General features: G+C 42.0%; 1 protein-coding gene across 1 annotated transcript; it reads right to left on the bottom strand.

Annotated features, from left to right (window-relative positions):
- Window positions 1-19,554: 19,554 nt before the first annotated feature.
- On the bottom strand, window positions 19,555-25,031 carry gba3 (glucosidase, beta, acid 3). The gene is made up of 5 exons (XM_084155970.1): window positions 24,742-25,031; window positions 22,545-22,772; window positions 21,451-22,253; window positions 20,447-20,570; window positions 19,555-20,018 (listed from the first exon to the last, which is right to left on the bottom strand). The coding sequence occupies exons 1-5, from the start codon at window positions 24,818-24,820 to the stop codon at window positions 19,810-19,812; spliced, it is 1,443 nt and encodes a 480-aa protein (XP_084012096.1). The 5' UTR covers window positions 24,821-25,031; the 3' UTR covers window positions 19,555-19,809.
- Window positions 25,032-26,019: the final 988 nt, after the last annotated feature.

Raw genomic sequence — 26,019 nt, 5'->3', positions numbered from 1 at the left:
TTTTGACCAATTATGAGTAGGCATTGCCTACTAATTGTCTACTAATTGGTTGATGATCTCATTGGAAACACTTATCTTCCTGTCGTTAATATTTGTATAAATATGTTAGCAAATGTTTTATAAAATAAATAAGGCTCTCGAACCCGGGGATTATCATGTGATAACTCCCTTCTAAGGGCTGTTCCCATCAATTTCTATGTAGGCCTATAAAAAAGTACCAGAGAGCCCATTATGGAAATGTGACGTGTTTCAAGAGTGTATTGTTTAAAAATATATATGTCTAAAAATAAGCTCAATCAAAAAGGGCACTTTTGAGATATTCATATTAATATGTGTAATGTTGAATAAATTGATGTAACATTTTTTTTTCCTGAATCTAGACTCACTCCATATTTGAGAGTACATTGTAAGGAGTATGATGATACCATGTACAGTTCACGGATCATAGGGTCTTACAGGAGGCGTGTATAGGTCTAAAAAGGTCCTAAAGTGGCCACATTAATCATACAAAAATAATAATATGTGATCCAAAAGTAAAAAGCGTGTCAAACATCCTTCCTAATATTGAAGTTTCTATATGAGAACTGCCAGAACAATCTGAGATACCCAAAATATTTTTGGGCTATCCTTGCGTGGAATTGCCCAAGAGAGAGGCATCCGTTGTCTGTTTTTCTGACGCAAATGCGGCCGCATACATCACCAGCCGCAAGGTCAGGTGGGCAGCGGCGTTCATTCCGCTTAGCCCGTCTCAGGGCCCTGCAGCGTGGGAGGCGTCACGTTTTGTCACTCTGGCTGCTCTGAGGCCCCATCATACACTGATATTTCCACAAGATGGCTCCCCTGAATTATGCTGTGGTGGAAAGGGCCAAGAAGAGACAAAATACAAACTAATTATCTGTGTGTCTGCCTCTCACCTGAAACCAACCGCCACTTGTTTTTATCACAGCCAAGTGGCGCTTATGCAAAATGGCACTCGGGTAATGGGGGAACAATCAATGTCGCCTGCCGCTCCTCATTCTCCACAGAAAACCCCCCTTTCTTCGGGGCGGAACGACACATTGTCACCTCCACGCCTGCCATTTCCCAAATGAATCCCAATTTGCCTGTTAAGCGCAAGCCGCGAGAGGGGTCACATGCACTGTGCACAGGCTAATTTACATTCTCAGGTGCATGTGTTTGTGTTTAGGTAGTACTGGGTAAACTATGGGCGCTACCCTGGCGGCAGTTTGTCGGGTGCTGAGTTAGTTTGCATATAGCCTCTTTTTTTTTTTTTTTTTCATCTGTAGACCTGCCGTCGTGGCATTTCTGTATGGAGGACATTTGGTGAAAAGACCGTCTCAGGTGTCAAGCGGCCAATCATGCGGCGGCTCTAGGTCATTTGTACAGAGGCATTGATCACCACTGTGACCCCATCACATTGCCCCGCCACACTCAGGAATAGCCACTGCCACCACAGGCATCACTATGGCCAGCCGAAGACAAAAAACAAGAATGGCAAACCCTCAATAGGACACACATCACTGAAATAATCATTGTGCTGGTCCATTTTGTATATTGGGATTTCATGAATGTGGCTGAGTTTATCAACATGAGAGTGAGCCGGGGAATGACCATAACCATCTTAGAGGGGTGCTGAGAATGGGGGATACAGCCTACATGGAATACTCTTCCTAAATGATTTCCTGAGCAGAGCTGGGGTCCAGTGTGGCTCAGTTGGTAGATTATGGCGCTTACAACGCCAGGATTGTGGGTTCGATTCCCACAGAGGAGAAGTTAGAGAAATATATGCACACTAGATAAGAGAGAGAACATCTGCTAAATGACTACATTTTTGTATTTTTTATGTAAATGTAAAAAATATCATATTCCTTTTAGCATGTCACCCGGGACTATGAATCACAATTGCTACATGTTACCTGAGAACGTCAGGGCTTTTGGATGAAAGTAAAAGGGATCTGAGGCAGGACCCAGCAATGGGGTCGCCGGGAGTGGGGTGCAGGGGGAGAGTGAAGAGGGGGATGTCACAGATTTGGGTTGGGAGGGTTAATTACAATAACAATGGGGGCGGCCAAAGAAAATGTATCCCGCCCGGCTTAGCTGCTCTCCCCATTTGTTTCAATAAGGTAAATTGATTGTGATGTCCTCGGGTGTCATTTGCATCGCATCCATAGTGTACTGTTCTTCTCCCCCCCCTCCTCCCCTACAACCCCTTAGTCTCTACTCACTGGAGTCAGGACAATGTTCGATGGGGTCACATTGATCTTCTCGGGGAAGGCTGTGTGAGAACACACACACGTACACATGCACATCACCTTCAGCCTCAGTCCACACACATACATACACACACACACTCAGCACCCAGAGCTCATTGTGGTGATGTGAACACCTCACACCTCAGCACCTCAAAGAAGAGTCCTTGCTATAGGTCCAGTAATGACACGTGGTCACATTGAGTTAGACACCCCTGTGTCCACTAGACGGCTCCAGGCACTTCGGCCAGGCTGGTGATTGATAATACTGGCCACTCACTGAGTCTGTCTCAAAAGAGAGTGCACATTTTTGTCCTAGCCCAGCACTAACACACCTGATTCAACGAATCAATTAATGACCAAGCCTTTGGTTAGTTGGATGAGATGTGTTAGTGCTGGGCTAGAACAAAAACGTGCACCCTCTGAGGGCCCCACCAGGAATACAGTACTCCAATACAGCCACACCAACAAACAACACAGGCTACTGCAGTGGACAGTGGGCACACCGACCATTTGACAACTGATCCATCTTGGCGACTGTGGCCGTCCTTGGTTGTCCGTCCGCCCCCCTCCTCTGTCATGGGCATAGCTGCACGGCGTGGCACTGCCCACCGGCCTCCAACAGAGCACCCAGCCAGGGTGGCATCCATCTCTCCCATACACACCGCCTCCATCCACCAGACCCCCCTCGGAAATGACACACAGACACACACACACTCAGGCACCCCTGTCATCAGTCACCGTCAGGGTAGATAGCGTCGGCCTTCACGGGATTAAGTGACGATTGGGCTCTTTACCTGAGGCACTGGATGACAATGGGCCTCGCCATAATAGATAGAGAGATGAATCTGCCTCCCATAGGCCATATAGAACACTCTCATGGCTTTCAAGAAAAGGCTACCCACTGGGTAATATTTGGTTGAGATGTTGATCAATGAGATTACAACCTATATTCACCCAATCAAAAAGACAGCCACAAGTTAGTTGAATTTCCAATTGTGTTATCACTATGCTTTCAACCATCTAAAAGCATAACCAAATTCCAATGGAAAAACTGTCTGATTTTTGCTTTAGTTGTCACCCGAATGTCTATCACTGCGCTTTCAACCATTTAAAAGCACAGCAGTTCAAATGGGAATACAATGTCAGAGATTTTGTTTATTTATAGAACAGATTAATATGATATCATCTAATAGCAGAACCAAATGAGCTGGATTGCAGTTGAGATTACATTAAAAGTAGATGGTGCAAGTGATCAATGCTGTTCGAGATTCTGCGCAGATTATTACAGCAATTGTGAAGATCTCACAGACCTGGGATGACCTATGCATGCTATCTTGAACATGCACACTTTATATGATTACATAAGAATAAATGTACAGTTACAGTAAGATAGCCTTACCTTTAGTCTTTTTACTATATACAAAAGTAATATTGAATTGTGTTTGGTTGACAACGCAAGCAAATATCATCATTTAAAGGAGATGTATCTACTGCTCGGATAGTTCCATCTGAGCCACTGGCTTAATTAATTAATTAATTTTTTATTTCACCTTTATTTAACCAGGTAAGCCAGTTGAGAACAAGTTCTCATTTACAACTGCGACCTGGCCAAGATAAAGCAAAGCAGTGCGATAAAAACAACAACAACACAGAGTTACATATGGAATAAACAAAATGTACAGTCAATAACACAATAGAAAATCTATATACAGTGTGTGCAAATGTAGTAAGTTATGGAGGTAAGGCAATAAATAGGCCATAGTGCAAATAATTACAATTTAGTATTAACACTGGAGTGATAGATGTGCAGAAGATGATGTGCAAATCGAGATACTGGGGTGCAAATGAGCAAAATAAATGACAATATGGGGATGAGGTAGTTGGGTGGGCTAATTACAGATGGGCTGTGTACAGGTGCAGTGATCGGTAAGCTGCTCTGACAACTGATGCTTAAAGTTAGTGAGGGAGATAAGTGTCTCCAGCTTCAGAAATTGTTTTTGTTCGTTCCAGTCATTTGCAGCAGAGAACTGGAAGGAATGGCGGCCAAAGGAGGTGTTGGCTTTGGGGATGACCAGTGAGATATACCTGCTGGAATGCATACTACGGGTGGGTGTTGCTATGGTGACCAATGATCTAAGATAAGGCGGGGATTTGCCTAGAAGTGATTTATAGATGACCTGGAGCCAGTGGGTTTGGCGACGAATATGTAGTGAGGGCCAGCCAACGAGAGCGTACAGGTCACAATGGTGGGTAGTATATGAGGCTTAATCCCATTCTTTAACTTCTATTTTTGGTTGAGTTGGAGACATGAATCCAACATATCATTTGTTAACTTGTCGACAAGTTAATAGGCTATTTATTGTATTTCAAAAGTGATATTGAATTGTGTTTGGTTGTCAACGTGACCAAACATCAACATTTGAAGGAGAATTATCTTCTGCTTGGATAGTTCCATCTCTGCCACTGACTTAGTCTGGCTTTAATTCCAGTTTGTCTACAAATTAATAATTTATATGTTGGATTCACATCTCCATCTCAACCAAAAACCAATGTTAAAGAATAAGATTAAATCAAATCAAACATAAAATGCACTTTAAATCAAGTTTGATTGGATTTTGTCCTATTCTTTAACTTAGATTTCTGGTTGAGGTAGAGATGTGAAACCAACATATCAATTATTAATTTGTAGACAAACTGGAATTAAAGCCAGACTAAGTCAGTGGGACAGATGGAACTATCCAAGCAGAAGATACATCTCCTTCAAAAATTGATATTTGACAATTCAATATCCCTTAATATGATTACATTTGAAATCAACCAGAGCTTGAAACCCTAAGCCTATTGTTTTGTCTATTTTTTGTTGATTTCTGGGTTTCAAATGTTATATAGGCCTAAATAGCATAATTTATGATTGATAAAGTATGCTCACATTTGATTTGCTCTGGTAAACCTACCATTTGGAATGACTTCGATAACAACAGTGAATCTATTTCGTTTTGAAGTAAAGATCTCTCAACAATCATTCTCATCGGTAATAGTCAGTGACAAATATCAAAGAGAAGCAGGGCTTGGTTAAAACCTTGGATGGGAGACCAAAGTGTAGCTATAGATCAATTCTCCAGTAGGAGGTGCTGCCCAGCCTATTGTTTTTTTTCTTCTGATAGTGGATATAACGTTGAAAGTCTGATGTTGTTTTAAAGGTACAAATTCAACATATTTTATACAAGGTTTGTCTACAGGGTTTTCTCGTTTTGGCAAAAGTCAGTCCTCCGTCCTGTCGCCTCTGTCCTCTCTCCTCCATGACCAGGTAACCTATAAGTGGTCGAGTGGTCAAGGAGTGTGTCAATTCGTTATTAGGCAAATGGAAGACAGTCCTCCCCTCCTCGATAGCCTCCTTTTGGCATGGAAGCACAAGTGTATCCTACCTGAGTCCTTTGCGGAAGAGCTTTGAAATCTGCCACACCCCCTTTGAATCAGCTATTGTTTTCTCGAAGGAGAAAAGCATGAAAACATTTAAAAACAATATTCTACTTATCCTTTTATCTATACAAATGTCTTGCAAAGCTAGCTACATTTGTTTTGATCACTTTATACATTTATTTTGTGATTCCACCCTGTAAACGTTGTTTGCCTAATGACGCGCAAGTGGAGAAGGACCATCTCATTTCAAGCAAGCGCATTTCCATCAACGTTCACTCTCCTCGCTGATTCTCGATTACCTTTGACATTTTTCAAAAGGAGGCGAGAGAGGACGGAGGAGAGAAGATGCAGGAAGTGAGGAAATCGAATTAATAAAAGGACTATGTAGAAATGTGGTTACCATGATGACTAATAATCCTGTGTTTGAAATTTCACCTTCAAAACAACAGTTTACATTAAGGAAATAATCCTATGTATTTTCCACGTAGATTCCACTTCACAATATGTTGACAAATTACGTTGAAACAATGGTGATTCAACCAGTTTTTGCCCAGTGGGTAGTGTACAATGCCCTTTCAACCAATGACAGGCTTGTTTACTACAATGCCTTCAGAAAGTATTCACACTCCTTGAATTTTTCCACATTTTGTTGTGTTACAACCTGAATTAAAAATGGATGAAATAGAGATTTATTTGTCACTGGCCTACACACAATACCCCATAATGTCAAAGTGGAATTATGTTTTAAAAAATGTTTACAAATTAATTAAAAATGAAAACCTAAAATGTCTTGAGTCAATAAGTATTCAACCCTTGAGTAAAGATTTGCTTAACAAGTCACATAATAAGTTGCATGTACTCACTTGTGTGCAATAATAGTGTTTAACATGATCTTTGTACCCCACACATACAATTATCTGTAAGGTCCCTCAAACACAGATTCAACCACAAAGACCAGGGAGGTTTTTCAATGTCTCGCAAAGAAGGATACCTATTGGTAGATAGGTAAAACAAAAAGCAGACATTGAGCATGGTGAAGTTATTAATTACACTTTGGATGGTGTATCAATACACCCAGTCATTACAAAGATACAGGCGTCCTTCCTAACTCAGTTGCCGGCGAGGAAGGAATCCGCTCAGGGATTTCACCATGAGGCCAATGGTGACTTCAAAACAGTTACAGAGTTTAATAGCTGTGATAGGAGAAAACTGAGGATGGATCAACAACATTGCAGTTACTCCACAATACTAACCTAATTGACAGAGTGAAACGAAGAAAGCCTGTACTGAATACAAATATTCCAAAACATGCATCCTGTTTGCAACAAGGCACTAAAGTAATACTGCAAACAATTTGGCAAAGCAATTAACTTTTTGTCCTGAATACAAAGTGTTATGTTTTGGGCAAATCCAATACAACACATTACTGAGTACCACTCTCCATATTTTCAAGCATAGTGGTGGCTGCATCATGTTATGGTATGCTTGTAATCGTTAAGGACTGGGGAGTTTTTCAGGATAAAAAATAAACGGAATGGAGCTAAGCACAGGCAAAACCCTAGAGGAAACCTGGTTCAGTCTGCTTTCCACCAGACACTGGGAGATTTATTCAGCAGGTCAATAACCTAAAACACAATGCTAAATCTACACTGGAGTTGCTTACCAAGAAGACAGTGAATGTTACTGAGTGGCAGAGTTACAGTTTTTGACTTAAATCTACTTGAAGATCTATGGCAAGACCTGAAAATGGTTGCTAGCAATGATCAACAACCAGTATTTGGCAGAGCTTGAAGAATTTGGAAAAGAATAATGGGCAAATGTTGCACAATCCAGGTGTCGGAAGCTCTTAGAGACTTATCCAGAAAGACTCACAGCTATAATCGCTGCCCAAGGTGCTTCTACAAAATATTGACTCAGGGGTGTGAATACGTATGTAAATTAGATATTTCTGTATTTCATTTTCAAGAAATTTGCTAAAATTTCTAAAAACTTGTTTTCACTTTGTCAGTATGTGTAGATGGGTGAGAGAGAAAAAATATATTTAATCCATTTTGAATTAAGGCTGTAACACAACAAAATGTGGAATAAGTCAAGGGGTATGAATACTTTCTGAAGGCACTGTATGTGTAAGTACTGTCCTCATGAATACCTTGGTGGAAAAAGTACCCAAATGTCATACTTGAGTAAAAGTAAAGATACCTTAATAGAAATGACTCAAGTAAAAGTGAAAGTCACCCAGTACAATACTACTTGAGTAAAAGTCTAAAGATATTTGGTTTTAAATATACCTAAGTATCAAAAGTAAATGTATAAATAATTTCAAATTCCTTATATTAAGCAAACCAGATGGCACGACTTTCTTGTTTTTAAAATGTACGTCTGGCCAGGGGCACACTCCAACACATCATTTACAAACAAAGCATTAGTTTAGTGAGTTCGCCAGATCAGAGGCAGTAGGGATGACCTGGGATGTTCAATTGCACACATTTTCTGTACTGCTAAGCAATCAAAATGTAGCAAGTACTTTTGGGTGTCAGGGAAAATGTATAGAGTAAAAAGTACATCATTTTGTTTAGGAATGTAGTGGAGTAAAAGTAAAAGTGGTCAAAAATATAAATAGTAAGGTAAAGTACAGATACCCAAAAAAACGACTTAAGTAGTACTCTAAAGTATTTTTACTTAAGTACTTTACACCACTGCATGTATACATATTGCCCTCACATGTATGCATTAAGCATGTACTCTATGGTCATGTCTTGGGCCAAATCTCCCTTGAAAAGCAGATTCTAAAAGAGTTATATTTATATAAGAATGATCACACTTACACAGTATCCAACATGTTTCAAATCCACCCTAGAGCAGTGCACAGTACACAACTGGCTGGTGGAGTTTTTTGCGTCCATCAGAGTGACAGAGGGGAGGGGAAGTATGTTTCAGAGCGATGCAGTAACAAAAGGCTCTTGTCTAAACAAAAGGGCTGGAATAACAATTGCTATGCTTCTAATCCCGTCATTATTGAGGTTCCGGGGTGGCGTCTTTTAGCAAGTCCCGTAAGATGACAGTTGTCTTCGAGTGGCCATTGTTGCGTTTTTAAATTGAACTGGAAATATACATTCCAGAGCGAATTGGCTATCCAAGGTATAGGCCTTGGTCTCCCCGGAGTGACCCTCTTAGAAAATCCTGTTAAATCCCTCTTAATTGCACCCTATTCAGTTCGATTCAAATTTATTGTACACAGTATACAGAAGTGAGTTTGGGGAGTGGAGGGCCTTCTGTGTAAGTCACTCCAGAGTGTGAGTTTGGGGAGTGGAGGGCCTTCTGTGTAAGTCACTCCAGAGTGTGAGTTTGGGGAGTGGAGGGCCTTCTGTGTAAGTCACTCCAGAGTGTGAGTTTGGGGAGTGGAGGGCCTTCTGTGTAAGTCACTCCAGTGTGTGAGTTTGGGGAGTGGAGGGCCTTCTGTGTAAGTCACTCCAGTGTGTGAGTTTGGGGAGTGGAGGGCCTTCTGTGTAAGTCACTCCAGAGTGTGAGTTTGGGGAGTGGAGGGCCTTCTGTGTAAGTCACTCCAGAGTGTGAGTTTGGGGAGTGGAGGGCCTTCTGTGTAAGTCACTCCAGAGTGTGAGTTTGGGGAGTGGAGGGCCTTCTGTGTAAGTCACTCCAGAGTGTGAGTTTGGGGAGTGGAGGGCCTTCTGTGTAAATCACTCCAGTGTGTGAGTTTGGGGAGTGGAGGGCCTTCTGTGTAAGTCACTCCAGAGTGTGAGTTTGGGGAGTGGAGGGCCTTCTGTGTAAGTCACTCCAGAGTGTGAGTTTGGGGAGTGGAGGGCCTTCTGTGTAAGTCACTCCAAAGTGTGAGTTTGGGGAGTGGAGGGCCTTCTGTGTAAGTCACTCCAGAGTGTGAGTTTGGGGAGTGGAGGGCCTTCTGTGTAAGTCACTCCAGAGTGTGAGTTTGGGGAGTGGAGGGCCTTCTGTGTAAGTCACTCCAGAGTGTGAGTTTGGGGAGTGGAGGGCCTTCTGTGTAAGTCACTCCAGAGTGTGAGTTTGGGGAGTGGAGGGCCTTCTGTGTAAGTCACTCCAGAGTGTGAGTTTGCTTTTTCCCTTTTTCTTTCTGTTTTTTTCTCTCTCCATCCTCTCCTCCCTGTGACGTCTGAGGGCCAAGGGGCTTTGATTTACCCTCATAGCCCTGCTCACGAGTTAAAACACTGCTAATGCACCCCCCCCCCCCCCCCCCGACAGACACACACACACACATTCACAGACAGAAAGACACACATACGCACACCCAAACACCAAAGAGATTTATAACGATAAAAGCCCCCAAAAAGCCAGCCAACGCATAAGCCCATTCGTGAGCAGCCTTGAACTCTGCCTGATCCGCTATTTATTACCGGTATCACTTGGAAAAACAAAAACACCAACATCCGAACACCTGAAGGGGGTCATTCCTCATTTTGCTGGGGTTCAATGCTGTCTGGCTGAGAGGCAGAAACCGACACAGACACACGTTCCCTCCATCACAACAACCTTTATCCAATTAAAAAACGTCAAGCTTATTTGCTAAAGTGTGAATGCTTAAATTACTAATATCACCCAGGTAATTCTTATACAATTTCCCCGGCCCCCCTTTGGAATGTTTGTATTGCGTTGGAAAACAATGTTTGCACAACAATCCAGTGTTGGGTTTTGGCGCCAGCAGATAATGATTATGTTAATCCAAACAAAGCGAGAGCTCTTTTGCATGTCGCGGAATTCCGCTGTAAACTCATGACCTTTATTAACCTCCCTAATCCTTGACTGTATACCCACGATAAGGGGCTTACACCCCCTAACACACACCCATGTCACTTTGTCTCAGGACTCAAGTGTGTGTGTCACTTCCCCCCACCCCCCTCGCTCCAAAACACCTGACAATCCATGTGTAGAGAAAAGGCAGAGAAATTAAACACAATTAGCACACCTATTTGATCAATGACGATAATGGACGGAGGCGGGGCAAAAAAAAAAGCTAAGCAAACGAGCGTCGAGCCAGCGGTCTGAATGGTATTAAGTGGTGAGATTAAAAAGCCATCCCATAGGTCAGGTCAGCGGTGTTCATTTGAATGCATTATTACCAGGGCCGGGGCCTAGATTACTCACTCAATAGCCACACTCCAACTCTGAGTGACAACGCGGGTGAGAGGGAGCATGTCGTTCAACACTTAGAGCTCATTAGTGTTAGCGACAGTGGTGTAAAGCACTTAAGTAAAAATACTTTAAAGTACAACTTAAATCGTTTTTTGGGGTATCTGTACTTTACTATTGATATTTTGGACAACTTTTACTTCACTACATTCCTAAAGAAAATAATTAACTTTTTACTCCATACATTTTCCCTGACACCCATTACATTACATACTCATTACATTTTGAATGTTTAGCAGGACAGGAAAATGGTCCAATTCACACACTTATCAAGAGAACATCCCTGGTCATCTCTACTGCCTCTGATCTGGCGGACTCACTAAACACAAATGCTTTGTTTGTTGGAGTGTGCCCCTTGCTATCCGTAAATTTTAAAAACACGAAAATAGTGCTGTCTGGTTTGCTTAATTTAAGGAATTTTAAATGATTTATACTTTTACTTTTGATACTTAAGTATATTTTAGCAAATACATATACTTTTGATACTACTTTTGATACTTAAAACCAAATAGTTTTAGACTTTTACTGAAGTAGTTTTGGGGTGTTGTGAGTGTCAATGACGTTTGACAAGATTCAAGGGTGTTTCAGATTTTGTCTTGGTCTTTGTTGACATTTTCAATGGGAGTCGGTTTGCATACTAGCACAGCAATATCAAATCAAATCAAATCAAATGTATTTATAAATCCCTTTTTCCATCAGCAGATGTCACAAAGTGCTTATACGGAAACCCAGCCTAAAACCCCAAACAGCAAGCAATGCAGATTTAGAAGCATGGTGGCTAGGAAAAACTCCCTAGAAAGGCAGGAACCTACGAAGAAACCTTGCAAGGAACCAGGCTCTGAGGTGTGGCCAGTCCTCTTCTGGCTGTGTTGGTGGAGATTATAAGAGTACATGGCCATTAAGGCCAGATTGTTCTTCAAGATGTTTAAACGTTCATAGATGACCAGCAGGGTCAAATAATAATCACAGTGGTCACAATAGTGTCTATATTTTATATATTATATTTTTCTCTCTCTGCTTGGCTCCTGGGCTGGTGTCATCACATCAGGATATATTAACTTCTGATTTCGAGCTGCTGCAGGTGTCCCGGTGTGATACACAAACACACAAACACTCTCTATCTCTCTCCTGCGGTTTCTGCCATGAGAGAGAGACGGCGGAACTTGTCTCATTGGTTACCTCAACACACACAGGGGGTCTCTCTCCCACCCCCGCTAGGCCTACCTACCGCACACTCACACCCTGAATATCAATCTCCTCACACCTCGCCCACTGTGCTCTCAGAAGCAGCTGAATATTCTACAAGCGTTTGATTTTTCAAGGGGTATGTGAACTCCCATCACGGAGAGCCGTCGTACGCGGGAGAAGTTGGGCTTGAACAGTCGTCAGTGAGGTCATTTCCTCTCTCTCAGTGGGACCACAAAGAAAAACTTTGAATAGTTTGTTCTTTTTTTCTTAATTACTGTGTGCTTTAGTCCTCTGCATCGCTCCTGCTATGTCAGTTCCTGTCTTCAAGGCCGAAGCATTCATCTCTCAATCTTGTCTCATCCCTAGATTCAAGAATCAATGTCGAGGCTGTCCAAATCGCTTTTTAACTCTGATGTCACACTTCTTACGAGATGGACAAAAGCTCAGAAAGAGCGAGTTATGCCACGCAAAGGAATTTATCCCCCCCCTCCCCCCCCCTCCCCCCTCCCCCCTCCCCCCACCCCACCCTCAGAATGGGATGTGCTAGAAATGGCTTCCAGCTCAAAGAAGAGGGGGATATTGAGGTTGTGATGAAGAGAAGAGAACACATCTTTTCTACATTTCTTCTTCAGTGTTTCACATTAATATGAATTCCCAGCGAAATGTCTGGCGAAGTAGGTCACTGGGATTTAGACATTTTGGCCTGTTTTTTCTTCTCCTCTCTTGTCAATGGAGACTGAGCAGCAATGCGATTAGAAGGAGAGAAGGAGATGAGCTCTGTAAAGAAAGAGAGAGGAGAGAGAGAGGAGAGAGGGTGATAGAGAGGAAGAGAGATGAGAGAGGGGGAGAAGAGAGAGAGAGAGAGAGGGTGAAAGAGAGAGGGATGGGGAAGATAGACAGAGGCACGCATATACTGTAGACATGAGAGAGAAGGAGAGCCGGTGAGAGAGGGAAAGAGATACAGAGATCTGTATAGACCTCTCCTCTGTCCCTTTCTGATTGGCTGAGAGAGAGACCGAGATAGAGAGACTAGGAATGTGAGAGAGGAAATGATGGTAAAATACATGAAAGCTATCATTTCAGTACTCTTTGTCGTGATAATAAATTAACAATTTCAATACACCATTTCTCCCAAGAATATGCATTTGAGGGTAAAAAGAAAAGGTGTACAGTGGCTTGCGAAAGTATTCACCCCCCTTGGCATTTTTCCTATTTTGTTGCCTTACAACCTGGAATTTAAATGGATTTTTGGGGGGTTTGTATCATTTGATTTACACAACATGCCTACCACTTTGAAGATGGAAAATATATTTTATTGTGAATCAAACAAGAAATAAGACAAAAAAACAGAAAACTTGAGCGTGCATAACTATTCACCCCCCCAAAGTCAATACTTTGCAGAGCCAACTTTTGCAGCAAATACAGCTGCAAGTCTCTTGGGTTATGTCTCTATAAGCTTGGCACATATAGCCACTGGGATTTTTGCCCATTCTTCAAGGCAAAACTGCTCCAGCTCCTTCAAGTTGGATGGATTCCACTGGTGTACAACAATCTTTAAGTCATACCACATATTCTCAATTGGATTGAGGTCTGGGCTTTGACTAGGCCATTCCAAGACATTTAAATGTTTCCCCTTAAACCACTCAAGTGTTGCTTTAGCAATATGCTTAGGGTCATTGTCCTGCTGAAAGGGGAACCACCGTCCCAGTCTCAAATCTCTGGAAGACTGAAACAGGTTTCCCTCAAGAATTTCCCTGTATGTAGCGCCATCCATCATTCCTTCAATTCTAACCAGTTTCCCAGTCCCTGCCGATTAAAAATCCCCACAGCATGCTGCTGCCACCACCATGCTTGACTGTGGGGATGGTGTTCTCGGGGTGATGAGAGGTGTTGGGTTTGCGCCAGACATAGCGTTTTCCTTGATGGCCAAAAAGCTCAATTTTAGTCTCATCTGACCAGAGTACCTTCTTCCATATGTTTGGGGAGTCTCCCACATGCCTTTTGCCGAACACCAAACATGTTTGCTTATTTTTTTCTTTAAGCAATGGCTTTTTTCTGGCCACTCTTCCGTAAAGCCCAGCTCTGTGGAGTGTACGGCTTAAAGTGGTCCTATGGACAGATACTCCAATCTCCGCTGTGGAGCTTTGCAGCTCCTTATCTTTGGTCTCTTTGTTGCCTCTGATTAATGCCATCCTTGCCTGGTCCGTGAGTTTTGGTGGGCGGCCCTCTCTTGGCAGGTTTGTTGTGGTGCCATATTCTTTCAATTCTTTAATAATGGATTTAATTGTGCTCCGTGGGATGTTCAAAGTTTCTGATATTTTTTTATAACCCAACCCTGATCTGTACTTCTCCACAACTGACCTATTTGGAGAGCTCCTTGGTCTTCATGGTGCCGCTTGCTTGGTGGTGCCCCTTGCTTGGTGGTGTTGCAGACTCTGGGGCCTTTCAGAACAGGTGTATATATACTGAGATCATGTGACAGATCATGTGACACTTAGATTGCACACAGGTGGACTTTATTTAACTAATTATGTGACTTCTGAAGGTAATTGGTTGCACCAGATCTTATTTAGGGGCTTCATAGCAAAGGGGGTGAATACATATGCACGCACCACTTTTCCATTATTAATTTTTTATACTTTTTGAAACAGGTTATTTTTTTCATTTCACTTCACCAATTTGGACTATTTTGTGTATGTCCATTACATGAAATCCAAATAAAAATCCATTTAAATTACAGGTTGTAATGCAACAAAATAGGAAAAACACCAAGTGGGATGAATACTTTTGCAATGCACTGTACCAGTATACGCCAAGACCTAAGACTCAGGAATTTTGGAGATACTAGTTAATTTGCAGCTAAATTATTCAGATAATTTATATTAAGAAAATGATTTCCCTAGCCGTTGAATATTTTATAGGGCCTGTCAAATATAACAAGTTAAGTTTGTCCAAATACAAATAATAATGACAATAATAATGTATTATTAATAAGAATGTTTATAGGCACAAGTCTCCATCGGCAACAGAAATTGAATGTTACAATTAAACGTCCTAATTCATTGTCAGAAGCAACTTATACATTATATATTTGTGACTTAATTAGAAAGCACGTTCGGAAACGGCTTCCTTAACGACTTTCTACATCACAGCCTAATCAGAATAAATTCCCTGCGTAATGAATTAAAGTTGAATATTCGTTGGGCTGATTAAAAGAGGCTGTAACAATGAGTTATTTAAATGTTACTTAATGTTTCAGCATTCCAACCTGCAATAGGCACATATTATTCAATCCAAACTATCACAAAAGGCCAATCTTGCCGCTCGTTAGGAGCAGTGCTAACTTCTCCTCATATTTCAGGCAATCAATTCCGAAGCAGTTCTCTCACACATGCTGCTCCCTAGCTAGTCACATGGAAAGATGAATCTATCAATAATGATAGACAGGCTGGGAAATGACTCAACCAGTCCAGGCTGGAATTTAGAGGGATGAATGACGTACCTTGACAATCATAATTCAAAGGGAAATAACTCAAGATCTCTTATTTTACCCCCAATTTGATGCTGAAAAGAAACACTTAATTATTGTGTTTACCTAATTGAATATGGGCTTGTCATGTGTTCCAAATGCAGCTTTATAGTTTGGTAGCTGGTAGAATTATTGGGTGCAAAGTTTTGTATGATTCTAACTGAATTGGATTATTGATATGTTGTGTAAAATGATTATTAGTGTGTTAATTTACTGTTTTCCACACTTTTCTTTACTCTTTATCTCTCCTTTTTGTATGACATCATAGGGAGTAATTTTCTTAGAACCTTATTTTCTTATACTTTTGACATAAGCAGGAAGAAACACGCTGTTTTCAAATATGTAGACATTGGTATGGTGATGGAGAGAATAAATATGATGTTTAAAAGTGATGAAATGCCCCTTTAATTAATAACTTACCATAGTTATATTCTGCTGTTAATGTTGTTATTCCCTCTGTAAAATAAGAGGCAAGCTTTGGTGAAAGCACTTTAAAGCATGTATTATCTGGTCCAAAGGTTTTCAAGACAGGTTAGAGAAGTGGTGTGAAAGGTTGTTAAATCGCACATACATTTAAAAAATCTTCATAGAAATATTCACTGCCGACTTCAAAGACATTATTGATGGCCGCACAATAGGTTGTTATTCATCATAAGACAAAAGATAAATTCATTCTGCTTGACTTAGATAGAGGAGGGCCACGGAGGCATTTTTCACATCTGTTGAAAACAATCTGCATAGCCGACGATACATCATGCCACAATATCCTTTTTAATGTAAACAACAAAGTTACATAATACATAATGAAATGATGCTTTCCTTCCTATTGGTGCATAAATATTAATATTTTAATACGAAATATATCATAACTACAGATATGGTTTAGGGACTTGTGGAAAGATTGTTTGTGATACATGTTATTGGTTCAAAACACTTTATTGTGTGATGCCACGTTGCCAATGATCATTTAATTTTGCACTAAAGCTGTAGTTCCATTTAGTACCACATAGCGGCAGTGTAAGCCAACAAAAAGAACCAACATGTTGTTCACGTGTATCCGAGTAAAATGAACATTTTATTGCTCTAACAAATAAATCCACTTATTTAACTGAAAATAAGTATAATTTTATTTTAACAATTTCACCCGCAATCGAGGCTGTTCAATCGTCAATGCCCACTGAAACTAAGCAATTTAATTCATTTCTCAGATAAAAAATACAAGATGTAGTTAATTCTATACTGTATTAATTCAAATAAATTCAATTTGTCCCTCCCTTAAGTCCCCCCTCAAAATGTTCGGGTGCATGACATGCCATTCAGTGGTGTTTTGCAATGGCTTGCCCAGAGAAAGACCAGCCTCAGCTGCGCAGGTTTTACAGTCCATTGTTCGACAGTCCATGTAAAATGAAGCCAGAATTAACCACAGTATGTACATTGAGTAAACACAGGACTTGAGGGAGGATTTTCACCTTGTTTTCTGGGTAGTTTCTCAGTTTGTACAGCTGCCAGGGCCGCCAGAGCACGTACACAAATGCCACCCTGGTTTTCTGGTGGCATGATGACATCTGTTGTTCAGCATGGCATTTTGATCAGGGCTGTTGAAATGAGTTTTATCCACGCTGACAGGCTCATAATGCAATAAATCTATTTGTATCTTTTTAATACAAAACAAAACAGAAGCACTACCAAAACTACAGGTTAAGGTTGTTGTACAGTACACACTGTTGTTCACAAAGGAACATTTGTATGAAAAGGGTTCAGATTGAGGGAAACACAAACAGGATGTTTTGGTTAGGACAACAAGGGTAGGCTATCAAGTAAATACAGTGCCGTCCGTAATTATTGGGACAGTGAAGCATTTTTATTTTATTTTGGCTCTGTACTCCAAAAGTTTGGATTTAAAATCCAACAATGACAGCGAGTTTAAAGTGCAGACTGTCAGCTTTAATTTGAGGGTGTTTTCATCCATATCGGGTGAACCGTTTAGAAATTACACTTTTTGTACATCGTCCCCCCATTATAGGACACCAAAAGTATTGGGACATATTCACTTATATGTGTGTTAAAGTAGTAAAAAGTGAAGTATTTGGTCCCATATTCATAGTATACAATGACTACATCAAGCTTGTGACTGTATAAATGTGTTGGATGCATTTGCTGTTTTGGAGTACTCAATACTCAGTACTCCTGTCCATGAGTCTTTACGCCACAGCACTATTCCATTTGACTAGGGTCTCATACACAGGACGTATCATAATGCCCCTGGGGTTTGGATCCATTAAGAGAGCAATATGTTGTCTGTACCTCAGCCCCCAATGGGCAGACCCTTTACCCTTTACACCAAAAACACATCTGACTGATGGCTTTTCTCCATTGAAGCTGAAAAGGACAGTTTCCCTTTTATATGTACACTACTGTATACACACTGAGTATACAAAACATTAAGAATACCTGCTCTTTCCAAGACATAGACTGACCAGGTGAATGCTATGATCCCTTATTGATGTCACTTGTTAAATCCACTTCAATCAGTGTAGATGAAGGGTAGGATACAGATTAAAGAATGATTTTTAAGTCTTGAGACAATTGAGACATGGATTGTGTATGTGTGCCATTCAGAGGGTGAATGGGCAAGACACAATATTTAAGTGCCTTTGAAAGGGTAGTAGCTGTCAGGCGCACCGGTTTGTGTCAAGAACTGCAACTCTGCTGGATTTTTCACGCTCAACAGTTTCCCGTGTGTCAAGATGGGCCACCACCCAAAGGACATCCAGCCAAATTGACACAACTGTGGGAAGCATTAGAGTCAACATGGGCCAGCATTCCTGTGGAATGCTTTTAATAATAAAATAATATGCCATTTAGCAGACGCTTTTATCCAAAGCGACTTACAGTCATGTGTGCATAAATTTTTACGTATGGGTGGTCCCGGGTATCGAACCCACTACCCTGGCGTTACAAGCGCCATGCTCTACCAATTGAGCTACAGAGGACTTTTGAAACCTTGTAGAGTCCATGCCCTGACAAATTGGCTCAGTGTATACCTAGACTTCTCCTGCCATTGAATAGCACAATGAGCAACAAACCTTGAGCACCAGTGCAGTGCCAATGTTGACATTTGCTTACATTTGGTTGGTAAATGTTTTTCCATGTAAATGTTTGTCCTCATCCTGCATATTTGAACGTCCGTAACTCTCTTCCCTCATAATGTACTGACTTCCATGTGACCCCTCCCTGTGCATTATCTCTGATTCTGTTTGTAAACACAAACCTGCATTTTAGACTTTGTGATCCTTCATACCTGGGCATGGGCTCCTGCCTGGCGCCACTCTAGAGCCAGGCCCAGTAGGATTTACTCTTAGTGTTACAGCAAGCTCTCACTCAACCCCAACTCTCCACTGGGCACAATGAGTTGCATTGTGTATTTTGTTTCAACATGAGGGCTGTATAGGACTCTTTTTTTTAAAATCATCTGAGCCATATAGGGGCCTTGCGGGTTGAGATTTTAGGTCACACACTCACACAGTCTTGTACAGCTAACCTTGTGGGGACACACAATTCAGTCCCATTCAAAATCCTATTTTCCCTAACCCCTACTCTTACCCTAACCCTAACCTTAACCCTAAACCTAACCTTAACCCAAAAACCTAACCTTAACCCTAACCCTAAACCTAACCCTAAACCTAATTCTAACCCTAACACTAATTCTAACCTTAACCCTAAACTCCCCTCTTCTGGTCCCCACAAGAATAGTTAAACACGTCAACACACACACACACACATACACACACACACACACACACTCCTCTGTAGACTTGTGCACCCCACCAAGCCCTGCATTGGCAACAACAGCTTGGCCTGGCCATATAAACCCTTTGTACAGATTGACTGGGAATTGGGCAGGATAGAATACTAATTTCCATTTACTTGAATAAACGTAACACTCTTTGGCTGGGTCCTTGCAGTTCTATGCCAAAGTCAGGGAAGAAATCTGACAAAATCACTTTATTGCAAAGGAAGCCAAATAAGCTTAGTTTTACAAAACATTTTCAGGGTTGACAGAGAAAAGTGGTGAAAAGGAATGTCTTAAAGACTTCACAACTACAATCTGTTTCTGATGGGCTTCAATTCAAAATTGCCTGTAGGAACATTGCAATGGACCAAGCTTGGTTGCAATCGATTAGAACAGAACATTGAGCAAAAAATAGCTATTATTGGCTGATTCACACTGTGCCCATTGGCTGTTTAGTTATTTGCCCTGGTCTGAGATCTGTACTTGGAAATGATGCCGGCGTACTCCCTTCCAGAGCGGTACGGGGTCCGTGGTCGCTCCGGTCGAGAGAAGTCCACGTGGAACAGGCCGAATCGAACGCTGAACCCGTCGGCCCATTCAAAGTTATCCAGGAGAGACCAGGCGAAATAGCCTCGAACGTCAACACCATCCTCTCTGAGAGCTAGAACAGAGAGACAAACAACAAGTGAATAACATACATGGGATTTTTATAAAACATACATGTGACAGTGCGCATTAAGGTGTAATGTGAAAATACTTTGTTCACACATTACAAAAGGACAAGATCCCGTTGTATTATGATTGCTGTAGTCTCTCGCTCAACCTTCTCCATTGACGTGAAATAGCCTACATACTGTACCTAATTCAACAGAACAGGTTCATCAAAGAAGGATTCAAGTCACTCAGCCCCCTGTAACTTAGATTGTGGATCATGCATAAATACTATGATTTTATGTGCGAAGCAAACCTTCAGAGGTTGAGATAGTACAAGTAGTGACTGGATTGAATTTCAGAATAAATTCACATTAAATAATTATAGATTCTCCATAATATACGGCAGCTCTATAGCGGCCACTTTCTGGTCATTACCTCTGGCTACTTCCTGGATGATGTCATGGTAAAACCCACAGCGCTGGACGTCTTCCATGTCCACTGGCCCCATCTGGGAGAAGCCATTTTCTGTGATGTAGATCGCAGGGTTGTTGAATGTGTCCTGTGAAAGAAAGCGGTAGCTATCATTGTCCAACAAGACATGCAGTTCAATAATGACAGTCAAACAACACAGTGGAAGGCTTTAAAGTACAGTGGGGTGTGTGTGTGTGTGTGTGTGTGTGTGTTCTGGCTTTTGTTGGTTTCGTTGCACAAAGATGGTTGGAGGGCCACACATCAGAGAATGTTGACTTGAATGGGAATATGTTGTTTTAAATTAAACTCCATAGGAAACCTATCGAAATCATACAAATATAGATCATAGAAAAGACATGACCATTTAAATTGACATTCGATGGTGGGTGGACTGGCGGTCCTCTTTGTGGTATTAGAAGTTACCATTTCAATAACATTTCAATTTAAAATGGGGTACTAGCTAAATTGGATTCAAATCGATTTACCCCTGTGACAACCCGCGACAGCAGGATATTTCTCATTCTCAAAAAACTGTTTACACTTCAAGCAATCAATGTGACACAATTCAATGTGACAACTGTAATGGGTCCTCCATCTGTTTACTGTGCAAAAAAACAAACAATAGCAAGCAACTCTATTAATGTTAAATGTTTTCTCCTCACTAAAGGTTTGGCTCAATTTGATTGGCTCAAGGCAGGTGATTCAATTCAAGAATCGAATAATCCTTAAATGGAAAATCATGGGAAATGATTGATTCTCAAACTTCATTTAATCCTCTGAATTGACTGCTTTCGAATCGAGCCTACCCTATTAACCTGGGCACTGTTCGGATATTTAAAAAATGTGTACTTTCCTTAAAGTAATCACTGATCTGACATGATGTGGATTGGAGGAAGTGGTGAGGTGGAACTTTTAAAACGTTGTTTTATTTTTTGTAAGTATTGGAACAGGACCCTGGTCCTCTTTACCTTAACGTACATCAGCAGTTTCCTCAGGCCGTCAGGAACCACAGCCAGCCATGACACTCCACATACCGGCCAGGACGGGTCCACCACCCCTTCTGCATCCTGGTCACTCTTCAACCCCAACACCCCTGGACAGCCTTCACCCGGCTTCACCCTTCGAGATGTATAGTAGTTCAACGCAAAAAAGTCAGCCGTGCCGAGAAGACTAGGCTCGTCCTTGGAGAACCTGGGCAGTCTAGAACCTTCTTGGTAACCCAGTTCTTTGCTTCTGACCTCAATACTAGACCTCATCACTTCTGGGTAGTCTCCAGTAACAAACAAGGGCCACGCAAACCAACCTAGTGTAAAGGCCAGGTATCGTTCAGTGGCGGCCGTGTCATCAGGGCTGGCCGGGTCCAACGGTTCAGCCCAGTCACTATTAATCGCTAAGGACACCGAGCCACCCTGTTTTGCCCTGTAGAGTACGTTGTAGCTGTGCCAGGCCCTGGCATGGCCACGTAGCATGTTGTGGCCAACCAGGTAGGCAGCAATCCCTGGTTCTTTTACCCCTGGGGCAAAGATGCCATCCTCGTGGCCCAGTTTAGCGCACACGTACGGCTCGTTCAAAGTGATCCACAGTTTCACACGGTCCCCGAACGTTTCAAAGCAGAAGCGGGCGTAGCTGTCAAAGATGGCCGCCATCTCAGGTGATTTCCAACCTCCCTGGTCTTGGAGAGCTTGTGGCAGGTCAAAGTGGTACAGGGTAACCATGGGCAACACGTCACTAGCCAGCAAATCATTGATCACTTTGTTGTAGTATCGCAAACCTGCAGGACAGAGACACGTAGCTTAGTAGTAAATCATGGGTATCAAGGCCAAATTAGGTTTACAAGACAAAAGGGTCCAGAGCCCTTGACAGAGTTTGTGGTACTGCATTGTTTACATAAACAAAAGCCTGGTCGAAACACAATAACGTATGATATATATATATTTTTAATATCATACCATATGTCATAGCCATTCACCACAAATAAATACTGGAGGAATCTTAATCCTAAGTAACCACTAAATAGTCTCAAGGTAAGTCTTCAAGATGGGTCCCCTGACTACACGGCTACCTTTTTGATTGACATGTCGTGTTGTCCCCTCCGGTAGCAGGCGGGACCAGGACAGAGACAGGCGGTAGTGGGTCAGGCCTAGCTGGCGGATACATCGGAGGTCCTCTTCCCAGAGCTCATAGCTGTTACAGGTGACATCTCCACTCTGGCCCTCCAACACTAGTCTGCCCCCCTCGTGACAGAACGTGTCCCAAATGCTTGGTCCCTTGTCATCCGCATCCCAGCCTCCTGCAAGGTTAATTTCATAGCAGTATTGATCACGCATAACGCACTGTTTTATTATTTTTATTTTTATGTCTATTAAAGGCCTACAATTCCTAAAAATACTTATTGTACTGTATCCTTTGGAAAGTATTCAGACCCCTTCACTTTTTCCAAATGTTGGATTAAATTGTTTTCCTCATCAATCTACACACAATAACCCATAATGACAAAGCGAAAACAGGTTTTTAGAAATGTTTGTAAATTTATAAAATAAAATAATTGATCATCCTTGAGCTGTTCTACAACTTGATTGGAGTCCACCTGTGATCAAATCAATTGATTGGACATGATTTGGAAAGGCACACACCTGTCTATACAAGGTCCCACAGTTGACAGTGCATGTCAGAGTAAAAACCAAGCCATGAGGTCGAAGGAATTGTCCGTAGAGCTCCGAGACAGGATTGTGTCGAGGCACAGATCTGGGGAAGGGTACCAAAACATTTCTACAGCATTGAAGGTCCCCAAGAACACAGTGCCCTCCATCATTCTTAAATGGAAGAAGTTTGGAACCACCAAGACTCTTCCAAGAGCTGGCCGCCGGCCAAACCGAGCAATCAAGGGAGGAGGGCCTTGGTCAGGGAGGTGACCAAGAACCTGATGGTCACTCTGACAGAGCTCCAGTTCCTCTGTGGAGATGGGAGAAACTTCCAAAAGGACAACCATCTCTGCAGCACTCCACCAATCAGGCCTTTATGGTAGAGTGGCCAGACGGAAGCCACTACTCAATAAAAGGCACATGACAGCCCACTTGGAGTTTGCCAAAAGGCACCTAAAGGACTCTCAGACCATGAGAAACAAGATTCTCTGGTCTGATGAAACTAAGATGGAACTCTTTGACCTGAATGCCAAGCGTCACGTCTGGAGGAAACAAGGCACCGCTCATTACCTGGCCAATACCATCCCTATGTTGCAGCATGGTGGTGGCAGCATCATGCTGTGGGGTTGTTTTTCAGCGGCAGGGACTGGTAGACTAGTCAGGATCGAAGGAAATATGAACGGAGCAAAGTACAGAGAGATCCTTGATGAAAATTTGCTGCAGAGCGCTCAGGACCTCAGACTGGGGTGAAGGTTCACCTTCCAACAGGACAACGACCCCAAGCACACAGCCAAGACAACGCAGGAGTGGCTTCGGGACAAGTCCCTGAATGTCCTTGAGTGGCCCAGCCAGAGCCCGGACTTGAACCCGATCCAACATCTCTGGAGAGACCTGAAAATAGCTGTGCAGCGACGCTCCCCATCCAACCTGACAGAGCTTGAGAGGATCTGCAGAGAAGAATGGGAGAAACTCCCAAAATATAAGTGTGCCAAGCTTGTAGCGTCATACCCAAGAAGACTTGAGGCTGTAATCGCTGCCAAAGGTGCTTCAACAATGTTCTGAGTAAAGGGTTGTAATACTTATGTAAATGTAATCTTTTTTTTCTTTTTTTTTACATTTGCAAAAATGTATAGAAACCTGTTTTTTATTTGTCATTATGGGGTATTGTGTGTAGACTGATGAGGGGGGGAAACAATTTAATACATTTTAGAATAAGGCTGTAATGTAACAAAATTAGGAAAAAGTGAAGGGGTCTGAATACTTTCCGAATGCACTGTAAATATATAGGCTACTGTGAGTCTATAGTTCCTCATTCTGTAGTTAAATGTATACATAACTTCATTAATAATTAACTATTAGGCTACTATCAAGACATGATACAGTGGTTGAGATAAACTCTTGAGTTAGTCCCCCTTCTGCATTACAGATCCAACTGTAGCCTACCGGTAGCAAGCAGTTGTGTTTGTGTAGGCTAGCCTACTTCTCGCGTTTGGCCAGAGAAGCTCGTCTCAGGGACGCGGATTAGCTTTCCTAATCAAATTACTGTATCTACAAATGCACAAAAAAAATCACGTGTACAGTTTGACCGCCGGCGCCAGACAAATTCTTATTACATACCCTCGATTTGATAAGCGGCTGTAGCCGCGCCCCATGCAAAGTTTGTCGGGAACATGGTTTCAGCGTCGTTTGTATGCATACAATTCCATTCAGGGCTGTTGGTTCTATTTGTCTACATGTAAAAAAAACACTAAACAACTCTCTTGGTCAAGCAAGCGTTAGTTAGAGTTAAAGGAGTTACATGGTCAATCTGTCCTCTGCATTGGCTGTGCAGCATTTAAACCGTGATACAGTCTCTGCAGAAGTCAGAGCATTCATACTTCTTGCGCTTCGTATAGCAGCGCAGAACTGTTAAGCAGAGCTAATTTGAAGGAAGTTTTCAAGGAAGTGAGTTTGTGTTTATACATGACCTACGTACGGTCAATGACGATGCGGAGCTATACGGAGTCCTCCGCATTATTCCAACATTTGGGAGGTGAACCGCGGTGCGGTACAGAGCTCAATTTGGCAACTGCATGCATATGGAGGCTCCGCTATTGCGTCACACCCTCCATACAGAGCCTCCGATCATATTTTCAGATCAAGCATAAATTAGCTTTTAGTTACGTACACTCTGAGTCCTCGCTCCTCCTATGCGTTACACCACTAGGGCTTGTTCGCAAGCGTCGTTGTGAACTCGCCCTGCGCACGTTCACAAATTCTGTTTGTAGGCTACAAAAAGGATGTAGTAAAAAAAAAACATAGTTGGAAGATGAGTCTGTCCCTCAGACTCAACAGTAAGGGCCTTACAGTAGAGTGGGCTATCCCCGAAGTCGAGTGCCTATGCTCCTTCACCCTGCAACCCGGCGACTCTTCAGGATCGTCCAGGCCAGAGCTTCAACCTTAGAACACTATGAGAGGCTCCTTCCCGGGTTGGTTTAGCCCAGAATCTCCCCTCCTACGACTACTACCAATGCACTCAAATCAAATCAAATTGTATTTGTCACATGCACCGAATACAACAGGTGTAGACCTTACAGTGAAACGCTTACTTACAAGCCCTTAACCAACAATGCAGTTTTAAGAAAAATAAGTGTTAAGAAAGTATTTACTAAATAAACTGAAGTAAAAAGCAAACAAAAAGTTTTTTTTTTGAAGAAAATAACTAATAATTAAAGAGCAACAATTAAATATCAGTAACGAGGCTATATACAGGGGTTCCCGGTATAGAGTCAATGTGCGGGATAATAGATAGTAAACAGAGAGTAGCAGCAGGATAAAAATGGGGGGGTTAATGCAAATAGTGGGGGGGGGGGTTAATGCAAATAGTCTGGGTAGCCATTTGGTTAGCTGTTCGGG

Source organism: Coregonus lavaretus (genome assembly GCF_964263955.1).
Source record: "Coregonus lavaretus genome assembly, chromosome: 39".
Taxonomy (NCBI): domain Eukaryota; kingdom Metazoa; phylum Chordata; class Actinopteri; order Salmoniformes; family Salmonidae; genus Coregonus; species Coregonus lavaretus.
Note: the sequence above shows the minus strand (reverse complement) of the source record. Positions and strands in the feature narration are given on the sequence as shown.